At 45.4% G+C, this 27,681-nt stretch overlaps 1 protein-coding gene across 11 annotated transcripts in view; it reads left to right on the top strand.

Annotated features, from left to right (window-relative positions):
• Nucleotides 1–27,681, top strand: part of CYFIP1 (cytoplasmic FMR1 interacting protein 1) — a 108,639-nt gene that overhangs the window by 75,942 nt on the left and 5,016 nt on the right. For 8 of the 11 annotated variants that reach the window (XM_086362636.1, XM_086362641.1, XM_086362634.1 and 5 more), the window contains 8 exons: nucleotides 218–337; nucleotides 3,450–3,649; nucleotides 12,726–12,813; nucleotides 18,309–18,452; nucleotides 18,711–18,801; nucleotides 21,610–21,740; nucleotides 26,312–26,384; nucleotides 26,910–27,004. In XM_086362636.1, the coding sequence (XP_086218762.1) occupies nucleotides 218–337; nucleotides 3,450–3,649; nucleotides 12,726–12,813; nucleotides 18,309–18,452; nucleotides 18,711–18,801; nucleotides 21,610–21,740; nucleotides 26,312–26,384; nucleotides 26,910–27,004 (942 nt within the window). The remainder of the gene's footprint in view (nucleotides 1–217; nucleotides 338–3,449; nucleotides 3,650–12,725; nucleotides 12,814–18,308; nucleotides 18,453–18,710; nucleotides 18,802–21,609; nucleotides 21,741–26,311; nucleotides 26,385–26,909; nucleotides 27,005–27,681) is intronic. The other 3 variants (XM_086362679.1, XM_086362663.1, XM_086362672.1) reach the window with 1 other exon arrangement.

Below are 27,681 nucleotides of genomic sequence, written 5' to 3' on the forward strand. Positions count from 1 at the left end.
TACAAGTGCAAATTCGCTGCAATGAATGCTATAAAAAGTACTTTACAGCTTTGACTTGCAGAATTTCAGCTCTAGGAAAATAGGATATTTGATTGTACCGCCTTCTAAATTTTGTATGTTATTTGCCTTATCCTTTGGAATAGCTTTCTGGGAGTAGATACATAGTCTCTTGCTTGTTTGTTTTTTGTTGCTCACACTTTCTACCCTCTGTGCCCAGCTTCTGGGCAGGTCCATCGACCTCAATCGTCTGATTACCCAGCGCGTCTCCGCTGCCATGTACAAGTCCCTGGAACTGGCAATTGGGCGATTTGAGAGTGAAGACCTGACATCGATAGTTGTAAGTGCACCCTCCTTTCAGGTGCAGCACACGCGGGGGAGGACTGGTTGCAAGGATTGGAGCTGCTACTGCTTTCGTCATTATTGATGAATTGACCTGATTGTAGCTGAAGTTTTTGCACAGAACTCCAAAAGTGTGCACTCACTGAGCTGGGCCTGCCTAGGCATTTGCTCTCAGTGTTCGCAATTCCAAATCAACTTCAGAGAACATATAGTTACATCTCACTATTGCATAAGGTATGGTAAAAGAGTAAAAGGTGAAAAGTTTAAATTAAAAAGAAATGAAGACAGACAGAAAGGATTTGAGAGAAAATCATGTAGAAGATGAGATAATGAAGATTCAACATAACGTGTCATAGAGCCCCCTGAAGACAAAAACCAAACAATGAGATGGAACAAACATTAAAAATGCTATTTCAAGAAAACTTTGATGAAATAAAAAACACAGTATAAATGCTTATTAGAAGCAAATACCACATACCAGGGAAAACTTGACCAAGGACCATTGTAGTGAACATTGTAGTATTGGACTTTTGAAGAAAAGGAAAAGTCCTGTGGCTATCTGAGGAGAGTGATTAGGGAAAGAAAAATCCAGTTGTCCTCAGACCTGAGCTGGCAGAAAAGCAGGTGCAACATAAGGATCTTTTTGCCAAATCTGTCTTCCAGGAATAATGGCTGCAGGCACATGCTAATGAACTTGTGATAACTCCAGGAAAACTCTTTGTCCTTAGAAATCAGTAGTGGGTGGGGGTTGTCCCCTGGGCTCACCTCTGAGCAGAGCATCTCCACAGGAGTGAGCATGCTTCCCCATCCTTCCTCAGGATCCAGGCTGTCTTGGGACGCGAAGCCTAAAGTGGCCTTCCCTTCAGCCTGGCTTGGACTTGGCCATAGTGTTTTCATGCCCTTGGTCTTTCATGCCTTAGTGGAGTCTTTGACCAGTATAAACAGAATGCAAGTCACAGAGACCATTTCAAATTTACTTGTAGTCACATTAGAAAAGGAGAAAGAAATAGGGGGAATTAATTTTAATAATCTATTTTTATTTTATTTAACCCAATATATCCAAAAGTCGACATTTTAACATATAATCGTTAAAGAATTTTATTGGTGTGGATGTTTTATATTCTTTGTTTTCACATTTGGTTTCTGAAATCTGTACGTATCTCACACACACGGCACAGCTCGGTTCAGGCCAGCCGTGTTCATTGCCGTATGTGGTCAGTGGCTGCCGCAGTGGATGGAACGGACCCGGGCAGGTCTATGAGGGGGCCGTGTGAGAGCCTGGAAGGCCGCCTCTGCGCGTGCTGCCAGTGTTGCCACACAGCTTTGGATTTCCTAAGGTGTTTCAGGGAGGCTGGCTGAAACTGACACCCGAGCACACACAGTCTGTCATCAGTGCGGTGGACACGTCTCCGTGTTCTCTGCCCCGTGAAGGGTTTGGAGGATAGCGTCGGCCAGTAGGGGGTCACTACCGTGGAGAATGGACAGTGGCTGTGGGGGGACGACCGTGGAAAGGAGGGGCATTTTAAGAACACTGGAGAGGGCGTGATGAATTTAGGTGTGAGAAGTAAGCTCGCATCACCTGTCAGACCCCTGCCGAGGTCCAGCCTCGGCTGATCCAGGGTATTGGAAGGGGAGACGGCTTTGGCGAGTTCACTGGATACAATAGCTTATAGCTTTATTTAAATATTAATTAGAGATATAAAGAGTAACAGAATGAGGATAGCTCAGTAGGAAAATTCAGCAGAGAAAAGAGGCTGAGTAGCTTGGTTTACGCGGAAAATCAATGTAACCTGTGACATCAGGTTAGGTCTGACCACGGAGGCCGCAGGCGCCCTCTCGAATAGCGGAAGGTGCCCCACCTTAGACACTTTCTTGAGTGGGTCTTAGAAGCCCAGGCAAATAAATGGTCACAGAGGACCTCCACACTCCAGATGGAAACTTCAGCCGGAATGTGAAAAGAAAGAATGACATGGGGAGACCAAGCTTTGGTGAGCAAGGCCCGCAGCTTTATTTTCAACAGGGGCTTTTATACCCTAAGTTGCACATAGAGGATAATACGGGATGTGAAATCATACAAAGTCAGCAGTCTTTGATCCTTATTGAACCAGGGTTTCTTTTCTGCAAACTTATCTTATACATGGTTTAGGTGATTTACATCATCTTCTAGCCAGAAGGCCTATTAACATTTTATGACTCTTGACAAAGGTTTGTCAACCGTAAGACTTATTTTCTCTAAGAGTAATTATTTTAAGGTTTGGCGCCATCCTCCGAAGGTGTTAGATAAAGTTGCATTCCTATAGGGCAGAGGTGCAGTGGGTTTACAACAAAGGAAAGAATTTATTGCCTTAAGGGTCTAAAGTTGCTAACACCAAGGCCACTACTTATTTTGTCTGCATACCAAGTATATTAATTAATACACATTCAAGGATACAATACAGGGGATGTGGAAACTTGGCAGCAAGCATTGGCTCATCAGTGAAATCCTTTACTAGTTTTATTCTGACAGTTTCTAACTCTCTGAGAGGCTCTAAGCTATTTGAATATCTTAAGCTTCCCGTGCCTCTCGAGGCTGGGAGACTGTAAACAATCATATGCATAGCTGTAGGAATCCGAGTAAACTTGTCAGGCGAGTTAGAGAGCTATCTAAGGGGTTTGGATTTAAACACTCCTAATGCCCAGGAACTTATTAACTGGAGCTGTAAGTTAACTCTTTATCAGAGAGAGCGAGATGGTGGTGGGGGACAGCCCCCACTAAAGTCAGAGGTGAGAGCACAAAGCAGTAAAGTAGGCAGACTCTGGTTTTTTGGGGGTAGATGCTCGAGAATTTCCAGGGGGACTCCTGAGGCTTGATCCCGCCTTTGCATATATTGAGCCTCCTTCCTCATGACCTTTGCCACGGGTGGAGGTCCTCACGCCAGGTCCCCACAGACCCCCACCACGTGGGTCCTTGGCCTCGTACGCTGACCCCACCTCGGTGCAGCGCCTTCCTGTCTGTGTCCTGTCCCGCTCCATCCGCCTCCAGCCCCCACCACGGCCCTGCCCGTGTGGAGGGTGGAGGCCACCATGCCATACCTGACTCTTCTCATGTGCCTGACTTTATGGTCCCGTAGGAGCTGGATGGCCTCTTAGAAATCAACCGCATGACACACAAGCTGCTGAGCAAGTACCTCACTCTGGACAGCTTTGATGCCATGTTCCGGGAGGCCAACCACAATGTGTCTGCACCCTACGGGAGAATCACCCTCCATGTCTTCTGGGAGCTCAACTATGACTTCCTGCCCAACTACTGCTACAATGGCTCCACCAACCGGTAAGCATGTCACCTCACAGACAGCTCTGGGTGCCCCTGTCATTGGGCATCAAGAAAGGATGGTCTCTGGGCCCATCTTTCCCCGTGTCCAGGATATGCAGGCCCTCGTGATCTCCTCTAAACAGTGCAGCCCAGGGCCAGCCCTTGGTTCTGTGGTCATGGCTTCCATGTGCAGAACACATGCAGGTCAGGGTTCCTATCGAGGGCACTCCCATGGGGCCCAGGGTCAAATCTGTGGAGCAGTTGCTGGATCTACACCACCTCCATGCTTTTACGTCTGTTGATGTTGGGATGTGCTGGCTGACTCGACACTTTGCATGCTTCCATTCTGGGGTGCTGGAGCACGTGAGGGTCCAGTTAGCCTCCCTCCACCCATCCACCATTTCACTACTGTGTTGAATGCATAGAGTGGCCTGCTGAGTAGCGGCGTGGCTGCTGGCTGCAGTGTCACGTGGTCCAGCCTCAGGGTACATCCGCATCCTGGGATGGTCCTGTGTCACTTCCAGCTCTGTGGAGAGCTTCATTTCTGCTGTGTCAGCACATGCCAGGGACTCATGGGAACGTGTGTGTTTGTGAAAGAGAAAACGTGGTGGGTGTGAGAAATAGGAGTGCGGGCGAATGAGGGTGTGTGTGAGAGACTATGTGTGTTTGAGCGTGATGACCACTTTTTTAAAGCAAATGTCTTTTGCTTTTACTTTGCTTCCCTACTGCATCTGAACATCCCATCCCATTAAGTGTAAGCTTAATCACTACTGACTTTTCGTCCTAGATTTTTGTGTCTTAATCCGGGGTGCTGAGGTTCAACCCCAAGGGCAGAAGGGAGGCCCTCCTTTGGCGTGACCATACCTGCTGTTGCCATTGTCTGTTTGGGACACCAGGCTTGGTTTCCTTGTGGGAATACAGGCCTGTTGCTGGTACATGGAGGTGTGCCCTTAGGGCCATCTTCTCAACCCCATGTAGCAGCAGGGGGCATGTGGCCATGGCCACGAGAGCCACTGGTGAAGGAGCCCTGGTTGGCCGCTTCGGGTCAGGGGCCCTGTGCCCAACTGGGTGCAATCCACTGAAACCAAACTTAAGTTTTTTTTAGAGTTTGAATTAACTAGAAAAATATTTTTATTACACAAGTAATGCATCATAGTTGTGGAAAAGCTGGAAGTCATGTGTGTGTATGTGTGTATGGGATATAATGGGGAAAATAATTAAATCCCTAGAGATTTCCCTTGTAAAATGTCTGTCTTTTAGAGTTTTTGCCATACAGGCAAATATACATGTGTAGTTTTTATTTTGCAAAAATGGAGGCATACTGTCAAATTCACATTCTTTTTTTCACATCATATGTCACAGTGAGGGGTATTCTATGCTCATGAGGGTGCATACATGCTTATTGTGCATTTGAAAATCTAATTCATGGCCATTTACAAGATTTTCTTTGCTTTGGTTGGTCCGTTTGGAACTTTGGGAGTTAGTTTCTGTTGTGTCTGTTAACAGGCTTCCCTTGGGGCTCAGCTGGTAAAGAATCTGCCTGCCCCTGGAGAAGGGACTGACTCCCCACTCCAGCATTCTTGGGCTTCCCTTGGGGCTCAGCTGGTAAAGAATCTGCCTGCCCCTGGAGAAGGGACGGGCTCCCCACTCCAGTGTTCTTGGGCTTCCCTCGGGGCTCAGCTGGTAAAGAATCTGCCTGCAATGTGGGAGACCTGGGTTTGATCCCTAGGTTGGGAAGATCCCCTGGAGAAGGGAACGGCTCCCTACTCCAGTATTCTGGCCTAGAAAATTCCATGGACTATATAGTCCATAGAGTCACAAAGAGTTGGACACAACTGAGCAACTTTCACTTTCATTATATCCCTAAAATTATTTTGCCTAGTGCTTAGAACTGGCATCTCCCAAAGTGAAATGCATCAGAACCCTGTTACAGACAAACTGAGAAAACATGTTACAGTGGTGGCGGGGGCGAGAGGGTTAGAATCAGGCAACATAAGGAGTTGTAATTTTTTTCTTTATTTTAGATTGCATTTTTGATCATCTAGCATTTTGTAGCCCTTTAAAGAATTCCCAAAGATCTTGCAAAAGGAACAATTGAAAATGTTCCCTGGACCCCCTTTGTGCCCCCTGCACTGCATGTGTACAGCACTGGCCTGTTCTGGACAGCCCAGCGGGTTGAGGGCTCAGAAACAACAGAAGCTGTGTGAAAGGGCGCGGGGGGGTGGGAGCTGGGTGAGTGGGTCAAGTGAAACTTACCTGATGGTGGAAATTCATGTAAACCCTGCTGTTGAGTCACTGTGTTTTCTGAAAACCCTCCAGGCATGATGAGCAGTGAGTGTGAAGTTAGGAAAAGAGATCTACGCTGAGGCCTTGCTTGCCCAGCTGGGCTCACGTGGGTACCCTTGCCTGATGGAGGCTGATTCTGGGGAACAAGCCACCAGCCAGGCCACATGTCCTGGTAGCAGCAGGAGTCTTGTTATCAGAGACAAGGTTGCCAGGACTCAGGTCAGGAAGTGGTGCCAGTGGCCTTAGCAGGAGTGGGGCCAGCTCCAGGCTGTAGAGCTGTGGGTGTGGAGGACGCTGCAGCACAGGGCATATGAACTGACTTGAGGCCCCTCTGCCCTCAGTCCCCTTAGCCCGTTCCATGTGAGAGCTCATGCGGACAGCCTCAAGTGGAGGCTGCCTTCACTTGGCGGTATGTGTTCCTGCCTCCCAGGAGGTGCTGATACGCGGCTCTGCCCCAGGCTCTTGAAGCCTGTGCTGCCTTCAACAGGCTTGGTGATCGCAAGGAAATACAGTTTCACATGCATAGGAGCTGCAGTCTGGCAGGGGCCAGCATAAAGTGACCTCAGCCTTCTTGGGCCCAGAAACCCGTGTGCAGTTCAGAGATACCATCTTCACCAGAGCAGCTCTGGTGGCCTTCACCTTTCTTAGCATAGGCAAAGCCAATTACTTCTGTATTTTTAACAGTCTTCTAGTAGATCCCCTAGAGCTTCATTATCTGGAAAAGACAGTGAAAAATAGGATTTTATATCTCCACCTTGCATGTGGAAACCTGAGAAGACAGACAAAACTGTGCCATCCAGTATCTTAATTCTATACTGAGGGTTTTCTGAGAGCTGCTTGCAGGAAATACACACTCCAATTTGTTTCTTGTCATACCTACTTATTTTGCTGCTTATTTCTGCTTAATAATTTATGCCTGGTGACTCTGGGAGGTCACATGGGGTGACATGTGACTTAAATTTAACCTGTACAGCTACTGATTTTGACAGTATGATAGCCCTCAAAGTAAGCCAGCTGTTGGGAAGTGTGCCTGTTTGGCAGCAAGACTGCTGAGGAGGGAGCATCCAGAGTGCAGTGAACCACAGGGTGTCCCATCACTGGCTGTTGTAACATCCATCCCCTCGTTAGGGTGCTGCTTATGCTAACTTACTTCAGTTTTGTCTGACGCTGTGACCCCACGGACTGTAGCCTGCCAAATTACCCAAATAATTATCCCTGTGGTGTTTGAACAGTGGTGATTTTCCAACTTTGTCATTCCATCTATAGTTATTCTTTGGCATTCTGCTGTACGTGTTAGCAGTTTTTATGGGGATTTTAATACAGGGTTATAATCTGTTACTGTCATGACTGGGTTTTCGTTTTCGTGGCTCACATCTGTCTTGGCTCGTGGGAGCCCCTTCTGCCCCATTTCTCTGTCTTCTTGGCTGTCCCATTATTCTTAAGCCTCCCATTGTGTGTAACACAAGAAGTCCCAGGTTCATCTTAGAATTATCCTTCTTTATTCTTGTAATCTGTGAGTCAGTGACTCCTTTTCATGGAGAATATTTTAAAATTAAGCCAAGTCTGAGTGTTAGGTGCACTCACTGCTGCTGGGGTGTCCTTGGTCTCACCTCCTTTCAGTGGTCAGAGCTGGGAAGGACTCGCACCTGTGCTGTACCAGATTCCTGGGGCTGCCAGAACAAGTTATCACAAACTGGGGGGCTTAAAACAGCAGAAAGTTATTCTCTCACAGTTCTGGATGCAAAACGTCCAAAACCAAGGTGTCGGCAGGGCTGTGCTCCCTCTGAGGCCGGTTGGGGCCCTCTCTTGGTTTCTCCTGCCTCTGGTGTAGCAAGCCGCCCTTGGCCTGCAGCTGCACGGCTCGTCTCCATCTTTGTTGGCCTGTGGCATTTTCCTCACGTGTCTCTCCCCTCTTCTGTGAGGAAATGAGTCATGTTACATTGAATTAAGGGCTCACTCTGCTCTAGCATGACTTCATCTTAATTAATTACATCTGCAACAACCGTGTTTCTGAATAAGAGCACATTCTGAGGTGCTAGTAATTCAGACTTCAAGTTATCTTCTGGGGGACACAAACCCATAATATGTATGAGTGTGTCTACTTGTATCCAGGCTTCCCAGGTGGAGCTAGTGGTTAAGGAACCTGCCTGCTAATGCAAGAGATATAAGAGACACAGGTTCAGTCCTTTGGTTGGGAAGATCCCCTGGAGGAGAGCATGGCAACCCACTCCAGTATTCTATGCCTGGAGACTCCCATGGAGAGAGGAGCCTGGCAGGCTACAGTCCATAGGGTCACAAAGAGTCAGACATGACTGAAGAGACTTAGCATGCATGCATACTACTTATTCGGCTTTCCTTGTGGCTCAGCTGGTAAAGAATCTGCCTGCAATGCGGGAGACCTGGGTCCAATCCCTGGATTGGGAAGATCCCCTGGAGAAGGGAAAGGCTACCCACTCCTGTATTCTGGCCTGGAGAATTCCATGGACTGTATAGTCCACGGGGTCGCAAAGAGTCGGACATGACTGAGTGACTTTCAATTCACTCACATGTTACTTGTACCTAGCTCTCTCTATATTGAAACCATGAATTTTCACAGCTTTGTCTTCAATTCCAGGTCAACGACACAGGCTTCATTTCCATTTTTTAACTTCCTTCTATATTGAGAATTCTTATTTTGTCATTCTTAATGTATTTATTCATTTGCTTAATTCCGGGACATGAAGAAAGTAGTTTCAGAATTACTTAGCCTTCTGACTGTGAAGCACAAACCTATTAACTAGAATTCAGCGCTTGTTCCCATTTTTTTGTCTTTAGATTGAGAAATGTGTATAATCAAAATGTGGTGTTTAAAAGTTATTTGAGATAATGGAGTAACAGGGTTTGAATGTACTCTTTCACCTTAAACAAGTGGAAAACTGGACAGCATTTATGAAACAACTGTTTTCATCAGATGTTTCCTGGAGGGAAAGGAAATGAAGGATGGAGCTGTGTGACTCCTTGGCTTCCTACCTGAAAGCACTTTGGAGGTCTTGCTTGGTGGAGGAGACAAAGAAGCTGAGATGGCTGGATGTGCACGGCAGAGTATGGGAAAGGAGAGCAATATCAGAAGAAGAGTTCCTGACACCAGCTTAGGAGCCCTTTGTGTCTGTTGGTTACTCAGTTGTGTCCGGACTCTGTGCGACCCCGTGGACTATAGCCTCCCAGAATCCTCTGTCCATGGGATTCTCCAGGCAAGAATACTGGTGTGGGTTGCCATTTCCTTCTCCAGGGGATCTTCCAACCCAGGGATCAAACCCGGGTGTCCTGCATTACAGGCAGATTCTTTATCATCTGAGCCACCAGGAAGCCCAGTCTTTGCTTGAATATGTATTTTGTGTTTTGTGTGTGTGTGTGTGTGTGTGTGTGTGTGTGTGTGCGCACGTTGGTTTGGTGGTTTTTTTTTTTTTTGGCTGTACCCACAGCATTCAGGATCTTAGTTCCCTGACCACCTATGTAACCTGTATCTGCTGCAATGGTAGCACAGGGTGGTAACCACTGGACCACCAGGGAATTCCCCATTCTTGAGTATTAAACTGTGTGAGCTGAGTGGAACGCCCCAAGGCTGGTAGAAGAACAGCTGCCAGGGAACTGTAGATGGAATTGTTTCCACAGCTCACCAGGACTAGGAGTCATTTGAGGCTGCCTGTAAGAGTGGGGAAAGCTCTCTGGATACTCAGGTATTCGATAGAGTTGCCAGCAGGGCCTGTCTTAGTGCCAGCACTAGGGTAGTGACTACTCTGTGTGCTGTGCTTAGTCACTCAGTCGTGTCCGACTCTTTGTGACCCTATGAACTCTAACCCACCAGGCTCCTCTGTCCATGGGGATTCTCCAGGCAAGAATACTGGAGTAGGTTGCCATGCCCTCCAGAGGATCTTCCCAACCCAGGTCTCCCACATTTCAGGTGGATTTTTTTAAAAATATTTATTTCTTTATTTGACTGCACCAGGTCTTGGTTGCAGCATGTGGGAATCTAGTTCCCTGACCAGGGATTGAACTTGAGGCCCCTGAATTGGGAGCCTGGAGTCTTAGCCACTGAACTACCAAGGAAGTCCCTCAGGTGGATTTTTTACCATCTGAGCCACCAGGGAAGCCCAAGAGTGGGTAGCCTATCTCTTCTCCAGGGGAACTTCCTGACCCAGGAATCGAACTGGGGTCTCCTGAGTTGCAGGTGGATTCTTTACCAGCTGAGCTACCTGGCAAGCCCAGGGGCTACTTTACACCCTAACAGACCATCTACCCCCCAAAATTCAGCATTCTTTAAAAGTTAAGGACAAAATCCAGCCACTCAACACTGTGGTGTTTCCACGTCAATGTGCTCAGAGCCACGGGCCGCTCCTCCCCTTGGTTGCAAGTGTTTGTTTCATGAGCTGGTAGTGTTTTGACAGTTACACTCTTTTTATATGTTAATCAGGTTCTTAGAATTTAATAATTAACAAATCCAGGACTTTTAAAAAAATTTATATTTTAGTTGAAGGATAATTTACAGAATTTGTTGTTTTCTGTCAAACCTCAACGTGAATCAGCCATAGATATACATATATCCCCTCCCTCTTGAAGCCCCCTCCCATCCGCCTCCCCTTCCCACCTCTCTAAGTTGATACAGAGCCCCTGTTTTGAGTTTCCTGAGACATACAGCAAATTTTACATGTTTCCGTGAAACAGAGTAACAAAATTTCCATGTTCCTGTCTCCACATATGTCACCCTCTCCTCCCCTCTCCTCATGTCCATAAGTCTGTTCCCTATGTCTGTTTCTCCATTGCTCCCCTGCAAATAAAGTCTTCAGTATCATTTTTCTAGATTCCATATATATGTTAGTAGACAATATTTATCTTTCTCTCTCTGACTGACTTCACTCTGTATAGTAGGCTCTAGGTTCATCCACCTCATCAGAACTGACTCAGATGCATTCCTTTTTACGGCTAATACTCCGTTGTGTATATGGACCACAACTTGTGATAAATTCATCTGTTGATGGACATCTAGGACATCTGCTCTCACGTTCTAGCTGTTGTACATAGTGCTGTAATGAACAGTGGGTGCATGTGTCTTTTTCAGTTTTGGTTTCCTCAGGGTTTATGTCTAGGAGTGGGATTTCTGGGTCGTATGGTGGTTTTATTCCTAGTTTTTTAAGGAATCTCCATACTGTCTTCCATAGTGGCTGTATCAATTTACATCCCCACCAACAGTGCGAGAGCGTCCCCTTTTCTCCACACCCTCTCCAGCATTTATTCTTCGTAGACTTTTTGATGATGGCCATCTGATTGGCATTAGGTGATATCTCATTGTAGTTTTGATTTACATGTATCTGTTAAAAAGCGATGTTGAACATCTTTTCATCTGTTTGTTAGCCATCTGTATGTCTTCTTTGGAGAAATGTCTGTTTAGGTCTTTTCCCCACTTTTTGATTGAGTTGTTTGTTTTTCTGGTATTGAGTTGTATGAGCTGCTTATATATTTTGGAAATTAATCCTTTGTCAGTTGTTTCATTTGCTATTGTTTTCTCCCATTCTGAGGGTTGTCTTTTAACCTTGCTTATACTTTCCTTTGCTGTGAAAAAGCTTTTAAGTTTAATCAGGTCCCACTTGCTTACATTTGTTTTTATTTCCATTACTCTAGGAGATGGGTCATAGAGAATCTTGCTTTGATTTATGTCATCAGGTGTTCTTCCTATGTTTTCCTCTAGGAGTTTTATAGTTTCTGGTCTTATATTTAGGTCTTTAATCCATTTTGAGTTTATCTCTGTATATGGTGTTAGGAAGTGTCCTAATTTCATTCTTTTACGTGTAGCTGTCCAGTTTTCCCAGCATCATTTATTGAAGAGTCTGTTTTTGCCCCATTGTATATTCTTGCCTCCTTTGTCAAAAATAAGGTACCCATAGGTGCATGGGTTTATTTCTGGGCTTTCCATCTTGTTCCATTGGTCTATATTTCTGTTTTTGTGCCAGTACCATACTGTCTTGATGACTATAGTTTTTTAGTATCTATGACTTGTTTTTTTATCATGCTTCTTTGTGAGAATTTAATATGTTTAAATGACCCCTTCTGATGAAACTTAGTCAATTTTGATATTTCTGCTTTAAGATCCAACTGTTTCATTTTCAGTGGCTCTTAATACATTATGAAGCCACAGTCTCTTGGCTTCACAAGTGTGTTTTTGGACTCATCTTCTGTTAGTTCATACCCAGTGACCTAAGTGACATCACTGCTCAAATCTGCCTTCCTACTCCTGTCCCCTGGCGTCATTGCTGTGTCCACAGGCCCCTTTTCAGAAGATGAATGAGGCCTGAAATGGTTCTGGCACCCACTCTGCAGACTCTCTTTATGTTCTAGAAGGGCCCTGGTGTTCTCATTCTGTTTCTTTGAACTTTGAGTACATTTATCAAACTTGAGAGTATTTATCAGTTCAGTTCAGTTGCTCAGTCATGTCCGACTCTTTGCGACCCCATGAATTGCAGCACGCCAGGTCTCCCTGTCTATCACCAACTCCCGGAATTCACTCAGACTCACGTCCATCGAGTCAGTGATGCCGTCCAGCCATCTCATCCTCTGTCGTCCTCTTCTCCTCCTGTCCCCAATCCCTCCCAGCATCAGAGTCTTTTCCAGTGAGTCAATTCTTTGCATTTATAGCTCATTCTTACTATGGGTTTTGATTTCCTATGTGATGATTAATTGGGAGGAAGAGTTAATTGATGAGTAATAGAAAAGTTCTCAATTTTAAAGAAGTACCGTTAAATTTTTTATTTTCTTTCTCTTTTAAAATCTTGTTTAGATTTGTTCGGACAGTATTACCGTTTTCTCAAGAATTTCAAAGAGATAAACAGCCAAATGCACAACCTCAGTATTTGCATGGATCAAAGGTAAGTTCTTTTGTGTTTATATTATATTATGATTTTTAAGTTCACAGTGAAGTGTATTTTGAAGTTTAGTTTGATTAAGTTTAGTTGCAGTAATTTAAATGTATGCCACATAGGGCTTTCCAGGTGGCTCAGTGGTAAAGAATCTGCCTGCCAATGCAGGAGATGCGGGTTTGATCTCTTGGTTGGGAAGATCCTCTGGAGGAAAAAATGGCAACCCACTCCAGTATTCTTATGTGGAGAATCCCATGGACAGAGAAGCCTGGCAGGCTACAGTCCATAGAGGAGCAAAGACATGACTGAGTGACTAAGTACACACACATCATGCCACATACGAAATGTGATTATATCCTTCAGTTAGCACCTTTCTAAATTGTAATGTCGTGCTGCCTTAAGTGTGGCTGTAGGAGTACACAGAATCCTAGGAGGCCGTCTGTATTCATCAGTATTTAAATATTCTTGCTTGTAGGAAGTCAGACTCCTAAGGAAATAAGTCAGACAAGTACAAAGTAAAGTATGTTACAGGGGCAATAATACATCATCGTCATAAAAAGCATGGCAGCAGACTAACTGACCACAGCACCTGCCTCACAGGTTCGGGGCTGGGGGGTTAGAGATGAAAGCCCCCTTCTCAGTACTGCTGCTGAGCAGCTGTGCAGGTAGGACAGGTGACGGGTGGGGTGGGACACGAGGCCCAAGACTCTGCCTCTTCCCCACGCCCAGATGACGTCCATGCTCTGGGACTGCACAGGAAAGCATTGTCTCGGTATCTGAGCTGCTGGTGGAGTGAAGCTGGGTACCCAGCCCACCCTTTAAATTGGGAGGTTGGGAGCCTCCTTAGAGTGTGAGCCTTTCATTTCCATCCTCTCACTGCAGATGTAGCAGAACTCAGATGTGCAGCAGTGTTTCCACCTTGGAAATGGGTAGATAATACAGTCTGGGCTCATGTGTGGGTTCAGCCTTCCTCCTCCACCACTTGGTAAGGGCATGAAGTGGATAACTTAAAAAGGACGAGAATAAATCCTCTAATGCACCTCCTTTTGGAATTAAAATACAGTGTTTAACCCCCTTGGAACTAAAAGAAGTTTTATGTAATTTTTGAAGACAGAACTAGAAACTTTGGTGATTAAGATAGAAATTTCTGGAGAAGGAAGTGGCAGCCCGCTCCAGTATTCTTGCCTGTGAAATTCCATGGACAGAGGAACCTGGTGGGCTATAGAACATGGGAGTCACAAAAGAGTCAGACACAACTTAGTGACTAAACAACAAAACTGTGCTCATGTTTGCACTCCCTCCCAACCTTGGAAACCAGTCCACGGCCACCCCTTGCTGATGAGAATATGTTCAGCTGCCAGAGATGAAATCAGGAATTATAGCTTGATTATCTTTAGTGCCAGTGAGCTGAACTCACAAGTTTCAAATGATTCAGGATGGTGTCATCATCTTTGGGTAATGAAATGACACCGCCATGCTTTGTTTGGGGCAAATTCAGGAAAAAGAAGAAAATAGAATATCTGTGTGAAACAATTCTACAGCGGTGCTCTCAGACTTTAACATGCTATGTGATTCGCCTGGACTGCAAGAAGATCAAACCAGTCAGTCCTAAAGGAAATCAACCCTTAATATTCATTGGAAGGACTGATACTGAAGCTGAACATCCAATACTTTGGCCACCTGATGTGAAGAGCCATCTCATTAGAAAAGACCCTGATGCTGGGAAAGACTGAAGGCAGGAGTAGAAGGGGCCAATAGAGGATGAGACGATTAGAGAGCATCACCAATTCAATGGATATAAATTTGAGCAAACTCCAAGACATAGTGGAGGACAGAGGAGCCTGGTGTGCTGCAGTCCATGAGGTCGCAAAGAGTAGCAACATAGCAACAACAGTGTGATTCTGACAAAATTCTAGCATCACCGATTCAATGGACATGAATTTGTGCAAATTTCAGGAGATAGTAGAGGGCAGAGGAGACTGGTGGGCTACAGTCAGTCCATGGGGTTGTAGAGAGTCAGAGATGATTTCATGACTGAATAACAACAACAAAGGTGAGCAGAAGACAAGAAGAATCAGGCTTCCCAGAAGAGGAATCACATAGGTGTTTTTGCTTGAGTAGGTTTTTTTCAAAGTGGCGAGTGACAGATCCCGCTTCTTTGCCAAATTGGTCCTCTGCCATCTTCAACACTTGCCTCCCAAGGAGTGTTCCCTGTACTTTATGTACTTTATACACTAACTGTACAGTTTGGGTGTATTGAAGGAGATGGGGTGGGGAGAATATGCAATATGCAGGATGAGAAACAAAAAAGACCTGCACCATAACATTAGGAAGTAACACACAGGAAATTAATTTGGCAGCTGTCTCATACATTTCAAGTGGAAAGCAACTTTCTAACTATAATTTTCCACTTGCCAGTATAATGAAAACAATACTTCAGGAGAGTAAGTTTACTGTACATCATCACTGGTAAAATTAACAGGGCTTATACTTTAAGGATTGTGAAGAATAGGGAATGTATTTATTTTTTAATATGCTTTTACTATAGCTGCAAAGTATTTGAGTATTCCTCTTCTGGGACAGTTCACGGCTATCAGAAACACATTTTATGTGATGCAAAGCAGATAGAACACATGTCATTGTCACAAAACCCTTGGTTTTTTGATGGGATATTTATTATTGTCATTTACTCCATGAGGATGACTGCTACTGGAATTCACATCAGAGAAGAGCAGAGAGAAGGTTCTGGGACTTCCTTGGTAGTCCAGTGGTTAAGACTGCACTTCCACTGCAGAGAGCACTGGTTCAATCCCTGATCAGGGAACTAGGATCCCACATGCCAGGTGTTGCAGCCAAAAAAGAAAAGAAAAAAGTGAAGGTTGTGCCACCAATCTCTGGCGCTCCAGGAAAAGCCAGCCTCTAGGAACAGAGCCAGGAAAAGCCTGATTTTACATGTCAGTGGGTTTCCAGCTTTCTACTCATATAAGAAACAAGGTGTGATATCCCAGTTTTCCTTTTGGTTAAAGTGTAGTCACTCTAGAACAGGTTCTTTTGAGAGGCAGTGAGATTCTAGATGCTCATGGCTCGGAATGCAGAGTTCATTGCTCAGGAGAAAGAGGAAACACCTAGAACAGCCTCCATAAGCCTTGAGGATAGGATGATCCCCTGAGAGTTGATGACTGATGAGGTTTCACACTTCCTCCTTGGAAGGAAAGCTATGACAAATCTAGACAGCATATTGAAAAGCAAAGACATTATTTTGCCGAAAAAAGTCCATGTAGTTAAAGCTATGGTTTTTCCAGTAGTTATGTACAAGTGTGAGTTGGATCATAAAGAAGGCTGAGAGCTGAAGTGTTGATTCTTTTGAACTGCGGTGCTGGAGAAGACTCTTGAGATTCCCTTGGACTCCAAGGAGATCCTAAAGGAAATCAACCCTGAATATTCATTGGAAGGACTGATGCTGAAGATTAAGTTCCAATACTTTGGCCACCTGATGTGAAGAGGCTGACTCATTGGAAAAGTCCTTGATACTTGGAAAGATTGAAGGCAAAAGGAGAGTATGAGACAGAGGCAGAGGATGAGACAGTTAGATGGCACCAGTAGACATGAATTTGAGCAAACTCTCAGAGATAGTGAAGGACAGAGAAGCCTGGTGTGCTACACTTGATGGGGGTCACAAAGAGTTGGACACTACTTAGCAACTGAACAACAAAACTCCTGAGGATATTCATTCAGAGCTGAACAACCAGACTTGCTAGTCCAGGTATTCAGAATCTTCTTGTCCTGATGTAGTTCTCTGTGTTTGTAGAGGAAATATTTAAGACAATTATAAGAGGGGAAGGGGAAAGAATACAGAGACCTAAAAGGAGAAATCCTAAAACACTTCATTCAAAAGTGGTAACTTCTATAACCTATAACTTACATAATGTATAATACAACATACACATTACATCCTCTGTCCGTGGAATTCTCCAGGCAATAATACTGGATTAGGTAGCCATCCCCTTCTCCAGGGGATTTCCCAACCCAGGGATCGAACCTGGCTCTCCTGCATTGCAGGCAGATTCTTTACTGTCTGAACCACCAGGGAAGCTCACAGGTTAACTCACATAACATATAATGTAAAACTTGGAACATCACTGAAAGACCTGTGCAAAGAGATGCTCTCAAAAATACCACAGTTATGTCACAACAGAATTCCAGAAAATGTCTAAGTGACCCACAGGAAGAGAAGAAGAAAGAGCCTACTTAAAAATCAATAATTGCATTATTTGTAAATGTATTAAATGTAAGTAGTCTAAAGACAGTTCAAAGGCAGAGATTGTGGATTAAAAAGTACGACTGCATAAGACACTCACTTCAAGTCAACGATATAAGTAAATTAAAAGTAAAAGGATGGAAAAAGATGTACCACACATCAGGGGCAAAGAGGAATGGACATAACATAATGAGAAGAAGGTCAAGCAACCAAGAAGATATAGCAATCCGAATTGCAAACAACAGTTTCAAAATACTTGAAGCAAAAACTGACATAAGTGAAAGGAGAAATGAACAACTCCATAGTTGTAGTTGGGGAGGTCAACTTTCCTCTCACTTAGTAATCAAAAGAATAAGTATACAGAAAATCAGCAACAAAGAAGAATGAACACCATCAACCAACAGGATCTCATGGACACGTGTAGAACACTTCACCCAACAACAGCAGAACACACATTCTTTTCAAGTACCCATGGAGCATTCTCAAGATAGACCATATCCTGGGCATTAAAACAACCTCAACAGAATTCAAAGAATCAAAATATTACAGTGTTATCTGACCACAGTGAACTCAAACTTGAAATCAGTAACAAAGAGATGACAAGAAAATCTCCAGACACTGAAATTAACATATTTCTAAATGATCCTTAGGGCAAGAGGAAGTCTCAAAGGAAGTAAATCAGAATTTGCAGGGTGCAGCTAAAGAAGAGCTGAGAGCAAAGTACATAGCACTGAACGCTTAACGTGAGGAGTTTCCCCGATGGGTGTGCGCCTGCGTCCTTAGACAAACTTGGAGGCCTGATCTTACCAGAAACTACCCTGCCTACCTTTCTTGCCTGCCCACCATGCGGGGGCTGCGGTCTCCAGCTCCCTGGTACCCACTGTCCCATCAGAACCTATTGCTGAGCGTCTCCCTTAGGAGACGGGGAGCAGTAATACGGGGGCAGCAGTGAGCTTCTCAGATACATTCATTTCTCATTCCAGGACCTCAAAATATCTTCTGTAGGACTGGCAGTTTAATAAATGTTGGAAGACCAAATGGTTTTGTTTTCTTCCTTCTGTTTTAGCGAGCTTGTTTTCATGTCTTCAGGTTGAAAACCTAGATACCAATGAAGGGCAGTCTGACAGGTTCTCTGGATCCACTGTGTGCTAATGCATGTAGATGTGGATTCTTCATTTTCATGTGTGCATGGGGCTACACTGAAGACCCGGCAGCTTCATCAAGCACTAATGTTCTTTGCCCCCAGGCTTTAAACCTGGCCTATTCGAGCATCTATGGGAGCTACCGGAACTTTGTGGGGCCCCCACACTTCCAGGTCATTTGCCGGCTGCTTGGCTACCAGGGCATTGCAGTGGTCATGGAAGAGCTGCTGAAGGTGGTCAAAAGCCTGGTATGTTTCCCTCTGGTGGGCTTCCTTCCCAAGGTTGGGGGGAGGATTCTGCACCCAGTTCCTGTGTGGCGAGGGGCTGCCCACTCCCATTGAGGTTGCTTTTCGTCTATGTGTGAGATTTCCTTTCTAGCCAAAGTGATTCTCAGTCCTGGGTCATTACCGTGCATTTTACTAACAAATTCATTTTCAAAAGTCCCCATCGCACCGACAGCCTGCAGGGTAATGTGGCTGGTGGTTGACACAGACCATCTCTCACAGCTGCAAGGCACAATCCTACAGTATGTGAAGACGCTGATGGAGGTGATGCCCAAGGTCTGCCGGCTGCCGCGACATGAGTACGGCTCCCCGGGTGAGCACAGCGTCCCTCTGGGGCGTACAGGGAGGGGCAGTGTCAGCCCTAGGTCAGTTAAGGGAAATCAAGTTGGAAATTACTGGTAAGGATCAGATCTGCCTTCCCCAAGTGGGAGAAGGTGGGAAGCCAGAACCTGATTGTTTCTAACAGAACAAACCTGCCTTTCAACCAAGAGCAGGTGTGCAAGGGTGGGAGAGCTGGGTGGAGGGTGACAGTGCTGTGAACCCTGTGCACCTTGGCTCTCCTGTAATACCAGGATCTTGCAAATCACTGGTGGGGGAGGCAGGGAGCGCCACTGCCTGGTCCAACTGCCTGCTAGTCTTCAGCAGCCCAGGCTGCAGGGGAGCCCGTGGAGGGGGTCACTGCCCCAACAATGCAGCTTGTCTGTCTCTGCCCGGCAGCCTCCTATCTTACTGACTGGCCAGCTGCAGGGCCCTCAGGCAGATGTGGTCTTTGGGGTGCCAGACGAACCTATGTGACCTGACCAGAGTGGATTTGGGGCTTTCTACATGGATAACATTCATGACCTCAGAGAGCTTTGTTTGTGATAAAATTGAACTACAAGAACCTTTGTCTCTTAACAAAGCTGCCTTTTATCTCTTATCTGTTAATACTTTATTGAAAGCTGGAAAACTATCTTGTTGGTCACCAGTGAGATACTGTCCTGATAGGCAGTTGGCTGGTGTGGTTGAGCCCCTGGGTGTTCCTGGCACCACCCAAGGCTGCTGTTGGTGTTGGAGGAGACAGTGAGGTGACCCATTTGGCCACTGGGAAGGGAATAACCATTGGTCTGTCCTGGCTTAGGGAAAATCTCAGAAAGTAGACAGGTAATGTTGGGATAATAAAACTGGTGCTCAGATCCTTATTAGAGGTGGATATTTTAAATGTCAAAGACAAAGCCATTTAAGCCAAATCCAGAGCTGGTCTGCAGGAGAGCTGTGGACTTCCGGGCTGGTTTCCACATGTCCTCACCCAGCTGGCATGGCACCACTGTGGAGGTAGTGCCATGTTGCTGGAAGTACCCCTGTACTCATGCTCATTGTGGGGTGGACCACCAAGAGGAAACGATGGTCTCTCAGGCAGGCAGGGCTGTGGGGTCATTGTGGAACAGCACTCAGGGCCTGACCTGATGGGATGAGAGGTCTGAAATCTCTTTAAGTATCCAGCATTTTTCTCAGTGTTGTTTTGCCTGTTCTGGGTCTTCTGTATGACTATAAATTCTAGAGTCAGCTCGGGGATTTTGACTGTTTCAGCAGTGAATGGATAGAGTGCTTCCTAGACTTTATGCTTCGTGTCTTTTCCTACCTTATGACAACATCCAGAACCTCCAGGAGAGTGGTGAAGATGCTCTCTTTCTCTGAAGCTCTGGGAGAAGGCATGCAGATTCACCACTGAGTATGATGTTAGCTACAGGGTTTTTGTAGATGTCCTTTATTAGATTAAACACGTTCCTTTCTGTGCCTGTGAAGGGATTTTGAATTTTATCAAATACCTTTTCTACCTCTGCTGGAGATGACTGTGGTCTTGCTCATTTATTGCAACATGATGCCTCCTCTGAAGGTATACACAGACCTCAGAGATGTTGCATATCTGGTTCCAACCAGCTGCAAATTATCACAATAAAGCAAGCCATATGAATTTTTTTATTTTCTGATGCATATAAAGTTATGTTTGTACTATACTATAGTCTATTACGGAGAAGGCAATGGCACCCCACTCCAGTACTCTTGCCTGGAAAATCCCATGGACGGAGGAGCCTGGTGGGCTGCAGTCCATGGGGTCGCTAAGAGTTGGATGCGATTGAGCGACTTCATTTTCACTTTTCACTTTCATGCATTGGAGAAGGAAATGGCAGCCCACTCCAGTGTTCTTGCCTGGAGAATCCCAGGGACGGCGGAGCCTGGTGGGCTGCAGTCCATGGGGTCGCACAGAGTCAGGCATGACTGAAGCGACTTGGCAGCAGCAGCAGCATAGTCTATTAGTGTGCAGTAACACAAGATACGCCTTTTAAAACATCCGTATCTTGGACTTCCCTGGTGGTCCAGTGGTAAAGAATCCGCCTGCCAGTGCAGGGGACACAGATTTGATCCCTGGCCCAGGAAGATCCCACATGCCCTGAAGCAACTAAGACAGTGCGGCACGCTGCTGAGCCCTCACTCTGGGGCCCGTGCTCCAGAAAAAGAAAAGCCACCAGAACGAGAAGTCTGCCCTGCAGTGAGGAGTATTCCCTGCTCGCCACAACTAGAGAAAGCCTGAGTGCAGCAATGAAGACCCAGCACAGCCATAAATAAATAAATACAACTAAGTATCTTAATTTAAAACACGTCATTGCTAAAAAATGCTAACCATCATCTGAACCTTTAGCAAGTTGTGACCTTTTTGCAATAATAACATCAAAGATCCCGGATCACCATGACAAATATAATGATGAAAAAACTTAAAATATTGCGGGAATTATCAAAATCTGATATAGAAACATGAAGTGAACAGATGCTATGGGGAAAATGGCACCTATAGATTTGTTTGACACAGGAGTGCCACAGACCTTCAGTCTGTGAAAATAACACAATATCTGCACAGCACAGAAGAACAAGCTGTGCCTGGACTGGGTTGGCAGGCTTTGGAGCTGAGGACAAGGATGCAGGCGGTGGAACAGGGGACACAGCCATCTCCTTGGTGGGCAGGATGGCAGTGTCAGAGTCTTCTGTCAGCACGGGTGCTTCCGGCCGTGGACCCAGGCTGCGCACTGTCACGCTCCCTCCCTCTAGCCTCTCCCAGCCCCACACTCATTCTCTCCCACTTCAGGCATCCTGGAGTTCTTCCACCACCAGCTGAAGGACATAGTTGAGTATGCGGAGCTGAAAACGGTGTGCTTCCAGAACCTGCGGGAGGTGGGCAACGCTGTGCTCTTCTGCCTGCTCATAGAGCAGAGCCTGGTGAGTGCCCAGCACTGCCGTGGCCCGCGTGCTGCCAAGCCCCTTCCTCCTCATGGATGACAGAAGAGGCCATTCTCTAGGCGCTTGATTTACTGGCGTTATTTAATGGGGGAAGGAGAGCAAGTGTTGTAAAGCACTTTTCTTTTTTTCATCGTTATTTAGACTTCTGAATTTGTTCCCTACAATTGAAAAACAAAAATGCAGTAGTTCATTTAAGAATGTTTTACTGTGTGAATATTGTAAGAATGTTTTATTATAGATTTACTGCATCTAGATTAACATATATGACATACACATAATGTATAAAGCTGCTGCCCGGGAGAACTGTTTGTGATGGAAAATTCCATAGCTGAGGCTGTTGAGACCTCAGAGTGGGGCTCCATGTGACTAAAGAACAGAGTTTTAAATGTCATTGAATTTTAACTTTTTACATTGAAATAGGTACACATGGCCCATGCCTGCTAAGGTGGACAGCATAAGAAAGCAAGCGCTGGGAGCCCAGCAACACCAAGAAATCATGCGTGGGCACGCGCAGTCCCACTGCCTGCCTGCTGGGGGTGTCCTTCGGCCTCTCCCTCTGTCCCTGTAGGTCGTCAGCTGACTACCGCTCTGCACCCAGAGCCCTCTTGAGGTGGCCTCACTCTGCTTTTCAGTGAGGACTGCGGAACTGGGCATCTTTGCTGCTGCTGGGCTCTCCTTCTGTTAAATGTTCCGTTTGTATCTTGTCCATTTTACTACAACTTGTGTATCTTCTGTGTGTTACATGCAAATGCTAGTATTGTTGTATATCGCTTGATCGTGTCCGATTCTTTTTTGTGACCCCTTGGACTACAGCCCACCAGGCTCCCCTGTCCATGGGATTCTCCAGGCAAGAATACTGCAGTGGGTTGCCATTTACTTCTCCAGGGGATCTTTTTGACCCAGGTATCGAACTTGTGTCTCCTGCATCGGCAGGTGGATTCTTATTGCTGAGCCACCAAGGAAGCCCTGATTTTAGCTTATCTTTTCACTCTAATAGTAGCGATGTTTGAGAAACTGATACTCCTAATTTGACTAGAGTCTCTTTTCTATGGTTCTTGTGTACAAGCACTTCTTGTATCTCTTCAAAGAAGTCCTTTCCTCTCTAGGAATCATAAAGACATTCTTTAATATTTTCTTCTAAAGATTTTAGGTTTTGTTTCTACATTAAAGTTTATAATCCTTCTGGAGTTGGTTTTTGTGTGTAATGTGAGATGTGGATGAAGATTCTTTTTTCCTCATGGGTCACCAGTTGTCCCTTCTCCAGTGACTGAAGGAAGACTCCTTTCCTTGTTGGTCAGCAGGATCCCTCTGTCACCCTTCTGCTTTCTGTAGATGTGCTAGTCTGTCTCCTGGTTTTCCTCCTCATTCTACTAGTCTGTGTCTGTCCACGGCTTCTAACATGTTGTCTTACTCATGGTAGCTCTAACTAAAGTGTTAACCCCAGGTAGGACGTGCTCCTTACCGTATTCTTCTTCAAGCACATGCTACCTCTTTGTGGATCTTTGCTCTGCTCTGAAAGTATGAGAATCACCTTGGGCCAAATACACTGAAAAAGCGCACTGATATTTCAGTGGGAGTTGTGTTACATTTCTAGCTCTGTCTGGGGAGATCTTTGCTCTGTTACTTCTTAAAGCAGTCTCTTCTCTCTCTGGAGCCTTGGCACCTTGGCAGAGGCACAGTGTGCTTTGCAACGACCTGGGCCAGGTGTTGCATACACTGTGCAGGGCGTGGCAGGCAGACTGCAGGCTTGAGGGGCTGAGCCAGCGGGCTAGGCACCTAACACCTGCTTACTCGAAAAAGATATGTTGGCTCTCGTGTCAGGGAGCCCAAGTTCGGGTGCAGGGTACAGTCTCTGGTCAGGACCTGCATCTTCCAGACTCTACTCTGCTACTCTGCTCGCAGAAGACCTTTTCCATGTGGTGCCAAAGGCGGGCAGCCCCCAGGCCCTTGCTGTCCCCTGCCTGCGACTCAGCCCAGCTGCTCCCTGCAGCAGGACTGGTGGTGCTGGGCCAACAGGCAGCTCCCCAAGAAGCTGGTGTCCAGGGCAGCCTTGCTCCAGGAACAGCTGAGGGAGAACTGGATCTTTCACCTAAATACACAAGATAAGTGAGGGAAATTCCTGTAAATAGTAATCACTCGTCATGAATTTTCAATATTTAATACAGGAAAAGTCCCTTCACGTATGACTTCTCCTGAACACATACATAAAGTGCAGTATCTCATCCGTGTGTATCCATACCCATCTCCGCGTTCCCTTTTTCACTTGACAGTAAATCTGGAGGTCATTCCACATTAGTAAGTGTTGACAGTCATCAGCCTTTTTCAGCTGCGTGATAACCCACAGACGTTACTCGCTAGTCTGTGTCTGCGTGGTAGTCCTTCACGTCTGATGCCTTCCTTCTGTGTGAAGAGCTTGTGTTCTTTCTGGACTTGGGCACAGGAGGTGTGGAGGAGGGGGCCGGTCTCCTTTTGGAGGGTTCTGAAGGAGCAGGTCTCTGAGTGACTGCTCTTCCAGGCTCATGTTAGGGGATAACAGGACTTTTACATGATGGTGCAGAAAGCCTTCTATTCCTCCTCTTGGTCTTAGTTTTGCTGTCATCTTTGTGGAGATCCTCAGAAAGGAAACTCTTATCAGTCAGTATGTTTTGATTCTCTGATAACTATTTCTTTGTTTAGCAGTTTGTTTTCTCAAGATTTTAGGATGGATGTACAGTAGGAGGCAGGAGAGCCCATTCTCATTGCCTGTCTTTTTGCCCTGTGCTGAGCACACTGCTAAGCAGTTTCCCTTGTTTAGGGGCCCTCCAGCTAGGGAAGGGCACCCTTCCTGACCATATTTGGGTTCGTGGTGGAGTTTTAGATGTTGTGAAACCCCTGTGATATTGGAAGTAAGCTTTCTTCCTACATTGCATTGTTCTGGAGAACAGGTTTTATGTAGTGTGGGGTTTTATTGCCTGTTTAAAGGAATTTGTGATCCAACAACAGGTTCAGAGTGACTGCTCAGACTCTTGTTTTAGGCTCAGTGGGGAATGGCCAACGGTGCCCCTTCCTTCTGCCTCCTGCTCTTTGTTTACAAAGGAGGCACCTGCTTCCTGGCTCTACAGGGACGGCTGAGAGACCCTAAAGACAAAGGCACTGTGCTCAGTCCTGTCTGTGTTTCAGTCCAGTCGTTCAGTCGTGTCCGACTCTGCAGTCGCATGGACTGCAGCACTCCAGGCTTCCCTGTCCATCCCCAGCTCCAGGAGCTGGCTCAAACTCATGTCCATCCAGTCAGTGATGCCATCCAACCATCTCATCCTCTGTTGTCCCCTTCTCCTTCCTTCAGTGTTTCCCAGCATCAGGGTCTTTTCCAGTGAATCAGCTCTTCGCATCAGGTGGCCAAAGTATTGGAGTTTCAGCTTCAACATCAGTCCTTCTAGTGAATATTCAGGACTGATTTCCCTTAGGATGGACTGGTTGGATCTCCTTGCAGTTCAAGGGACTCTCAAGAGTCTTCTCCAAAACCACAGTTCAAAAGTATCAATTCTTCAGTGCTCAGCTTTCTTCACAGTACAACTCTCACATCCATAGATGACTACTGGAAAAACTACAGCCTTGACTAGACGGACCTTTGTCAGTAAAGTAATCACAATCTGCTTTTTAATATGCTGTGTAGGTTTTCCTGCAAGGAGCAAGAGTCTTTGAATTTCATGACTGCAGTCACCATCTGCAGTGATTTTGGAGCTCAAGAAAATAAAGTCTGACACTGTTTCTTCATCTGTTTGCCACGAAGTGATAGGTCCAGATGCCATAATCTTAGTGTTTTGAATGTTGAGTTTTAAGCCAGCTTTTTCACTCTCCTCTTTCATTCTCATCAAGAGGCTGTTTAGTTCCTTTTTGCTTTTTTCCATAAGGGTGATGTCATCTGCATATCTGAGGTTATTGATACTTCTCCAGGCAATCTTGATTCCAGCTTGTGCTTCATCCAGCCTGTCATTTTGCATGTTGTACTCTGCATATAAGTTAAATAAGCAGGGTGACAATATTCAGACTTGACATACTCCTTTCCCAATTTTGAACCAGTCCATTGTTCCATGCCCAGTTCTAACTGTTGCTTCTTGACCTGCATACAGATTTCTCAGGAGGCAGTTAAGGTCGTCTGGTATTCCCATCTCTTTAAGAATTCCACAGTTTCTTGTGATCCACATAGTCAAAGGCTTCTGGCATAGTCAATAAAGCAGAAGTAGTTGTTTCTCTGGAATTTTCTTGCTTTTTCAGTTTGATCTCTGGTCTGTATTTAAATTAATCAAAATGAAAATTGAGTAACTAAAAATGAAAATTCAGTTCCTTAGCCACATTCCAGGTACTTAATCCCCACATGTTGCTGGTAGCTACCTGGCCAGAACAGCAAGGGACAGCTCCACCAGCGCAGAGACTCCTGTTGGGCAGTCTGCTTGCAGTGTTTATTTTACACAAAATGACAAAGATGTGCCTTGTTTTCAGCATCCGATTTCTTTGTCCATCTCTACTGTGAGATGAGATTCTTCATGCAGCCTTCTTTTTCATTGTTCTAGTCTCTAGAAGAAGTATGTGACCTGCTGCACGCAGCCCCTTTCCAGAACATCTTGCCAAGGGTCCATGTGAAAGGTGAGCCAGTCCTCTGACCAGGGTAGGGACACATGTCTGTGTTGCCAGAGAGTTCTCTTTAGTTAAAAAGCCAGCTTTGAGTTTGCTTCCTGTTCAGTCACATCCTGGAAGTAATATAATATAGTTAAATGAATACTGAATAAAGGAAGTACTTAGGATGGAAATGCTGTATCTTGATTGTTTCAGAATAGCATGGGAGCAGGGGTATTAGGTATATATGAAAGAAGAATGCCATGAGCTCATGATTGTAGCAACAGATAGTCACAGAGGATTCATTGTACTGTGCTGTTTTTGACTACATTAAGTTTTTAAAAGTTTGAATATTGAGCAAAGACTCAGTTCTCTGTTTGAGTTAAAACAGCAGATGAGCCAGTTCCATAAAAGAATTTTCAAAGAGAACCTCTATGCATAATGTTAAATATTTTTCATTTGGGTTTTTCTTTTTTTTTTTTTTTTACAAAATTAAACTTATGCAATTGTTATTCATACAAGGAATAGAGTATAAAATATTTTTTTCCACCATAGAGGGAGAGAGACTTGATGCCAAAATGAAAAGACTAGAATCAAAGTATGCCCCACTGCACCTTGTCCCTCTGATCGAAAGACTGGGAACTCCACAGGTAATGCAACATGCTGCTGTGAGCTGGGCGCCCAGCTGGGCTGGTCCTTGGCAGGGTGGATGGACTCTGGGTGAGACCTAGTCCTCAGGCATCAAGAGATTGCATGGGCCTGCTCAGCTACTCAGGCCTGAGTTTTCCAAGTGAGTTTTATAATAGGACCTTGTCACAGGGTGGCTGGGAAGTGTGAATGAGCTAACACGTGAAAGGACGTGGAACATCACGTGGCAGGTGAGGCATGCACAGTAAACATCGCTGTTTTTGTTGTCCACCCCTTCATGAAGAAAGCTTTCTCATTGGTTTTTAAGAACAGGAGGCATGGAGGAACTTAAGCTAGCTACATCAGAGTCTCTCAACCTGTTGCCATTTTGGATGAGATAATTCTTTGCTGGGGGGACTGTCCTATGAATTGTAGGACATTTAGCAGCATCCCTGGCCTCTACCCACTAGATGCCACTAGACCCAGAAGCTATGAAAACCAAGTATCTCCATATGTTGCCAAATGTCCTCACGAGGTAAACCTCTCCCTTAAGAACAACTGTGCTTGACAGTTCTATTTAGTCTGATAAGACATATAAGTAATAGCTGACGTATTTTGTTGATGTTTATTTTTAAAAACCCTCTTCTGCAAGGTGTGATAGTTTCCAGTGAGTCAAAAACAATACCGGAGTACTTCGACT

The sequence above is a fragment of the Bos grunniens genome, chromosome 2 (genome assembly GCF_055505025.1).
Source record: "Bos grunniens cultivar Pamir isolate PY7600 chromosome 2, Bosgru_T2T1.0, whole genome shotgun sequence".
In the NCBI taxonomy this organism is placed as follows: Eukaryota; Metazoa; Chordata; class Mammalia; order Artiodactyla; family Bovidae; genus Bos; species Bos grunniens.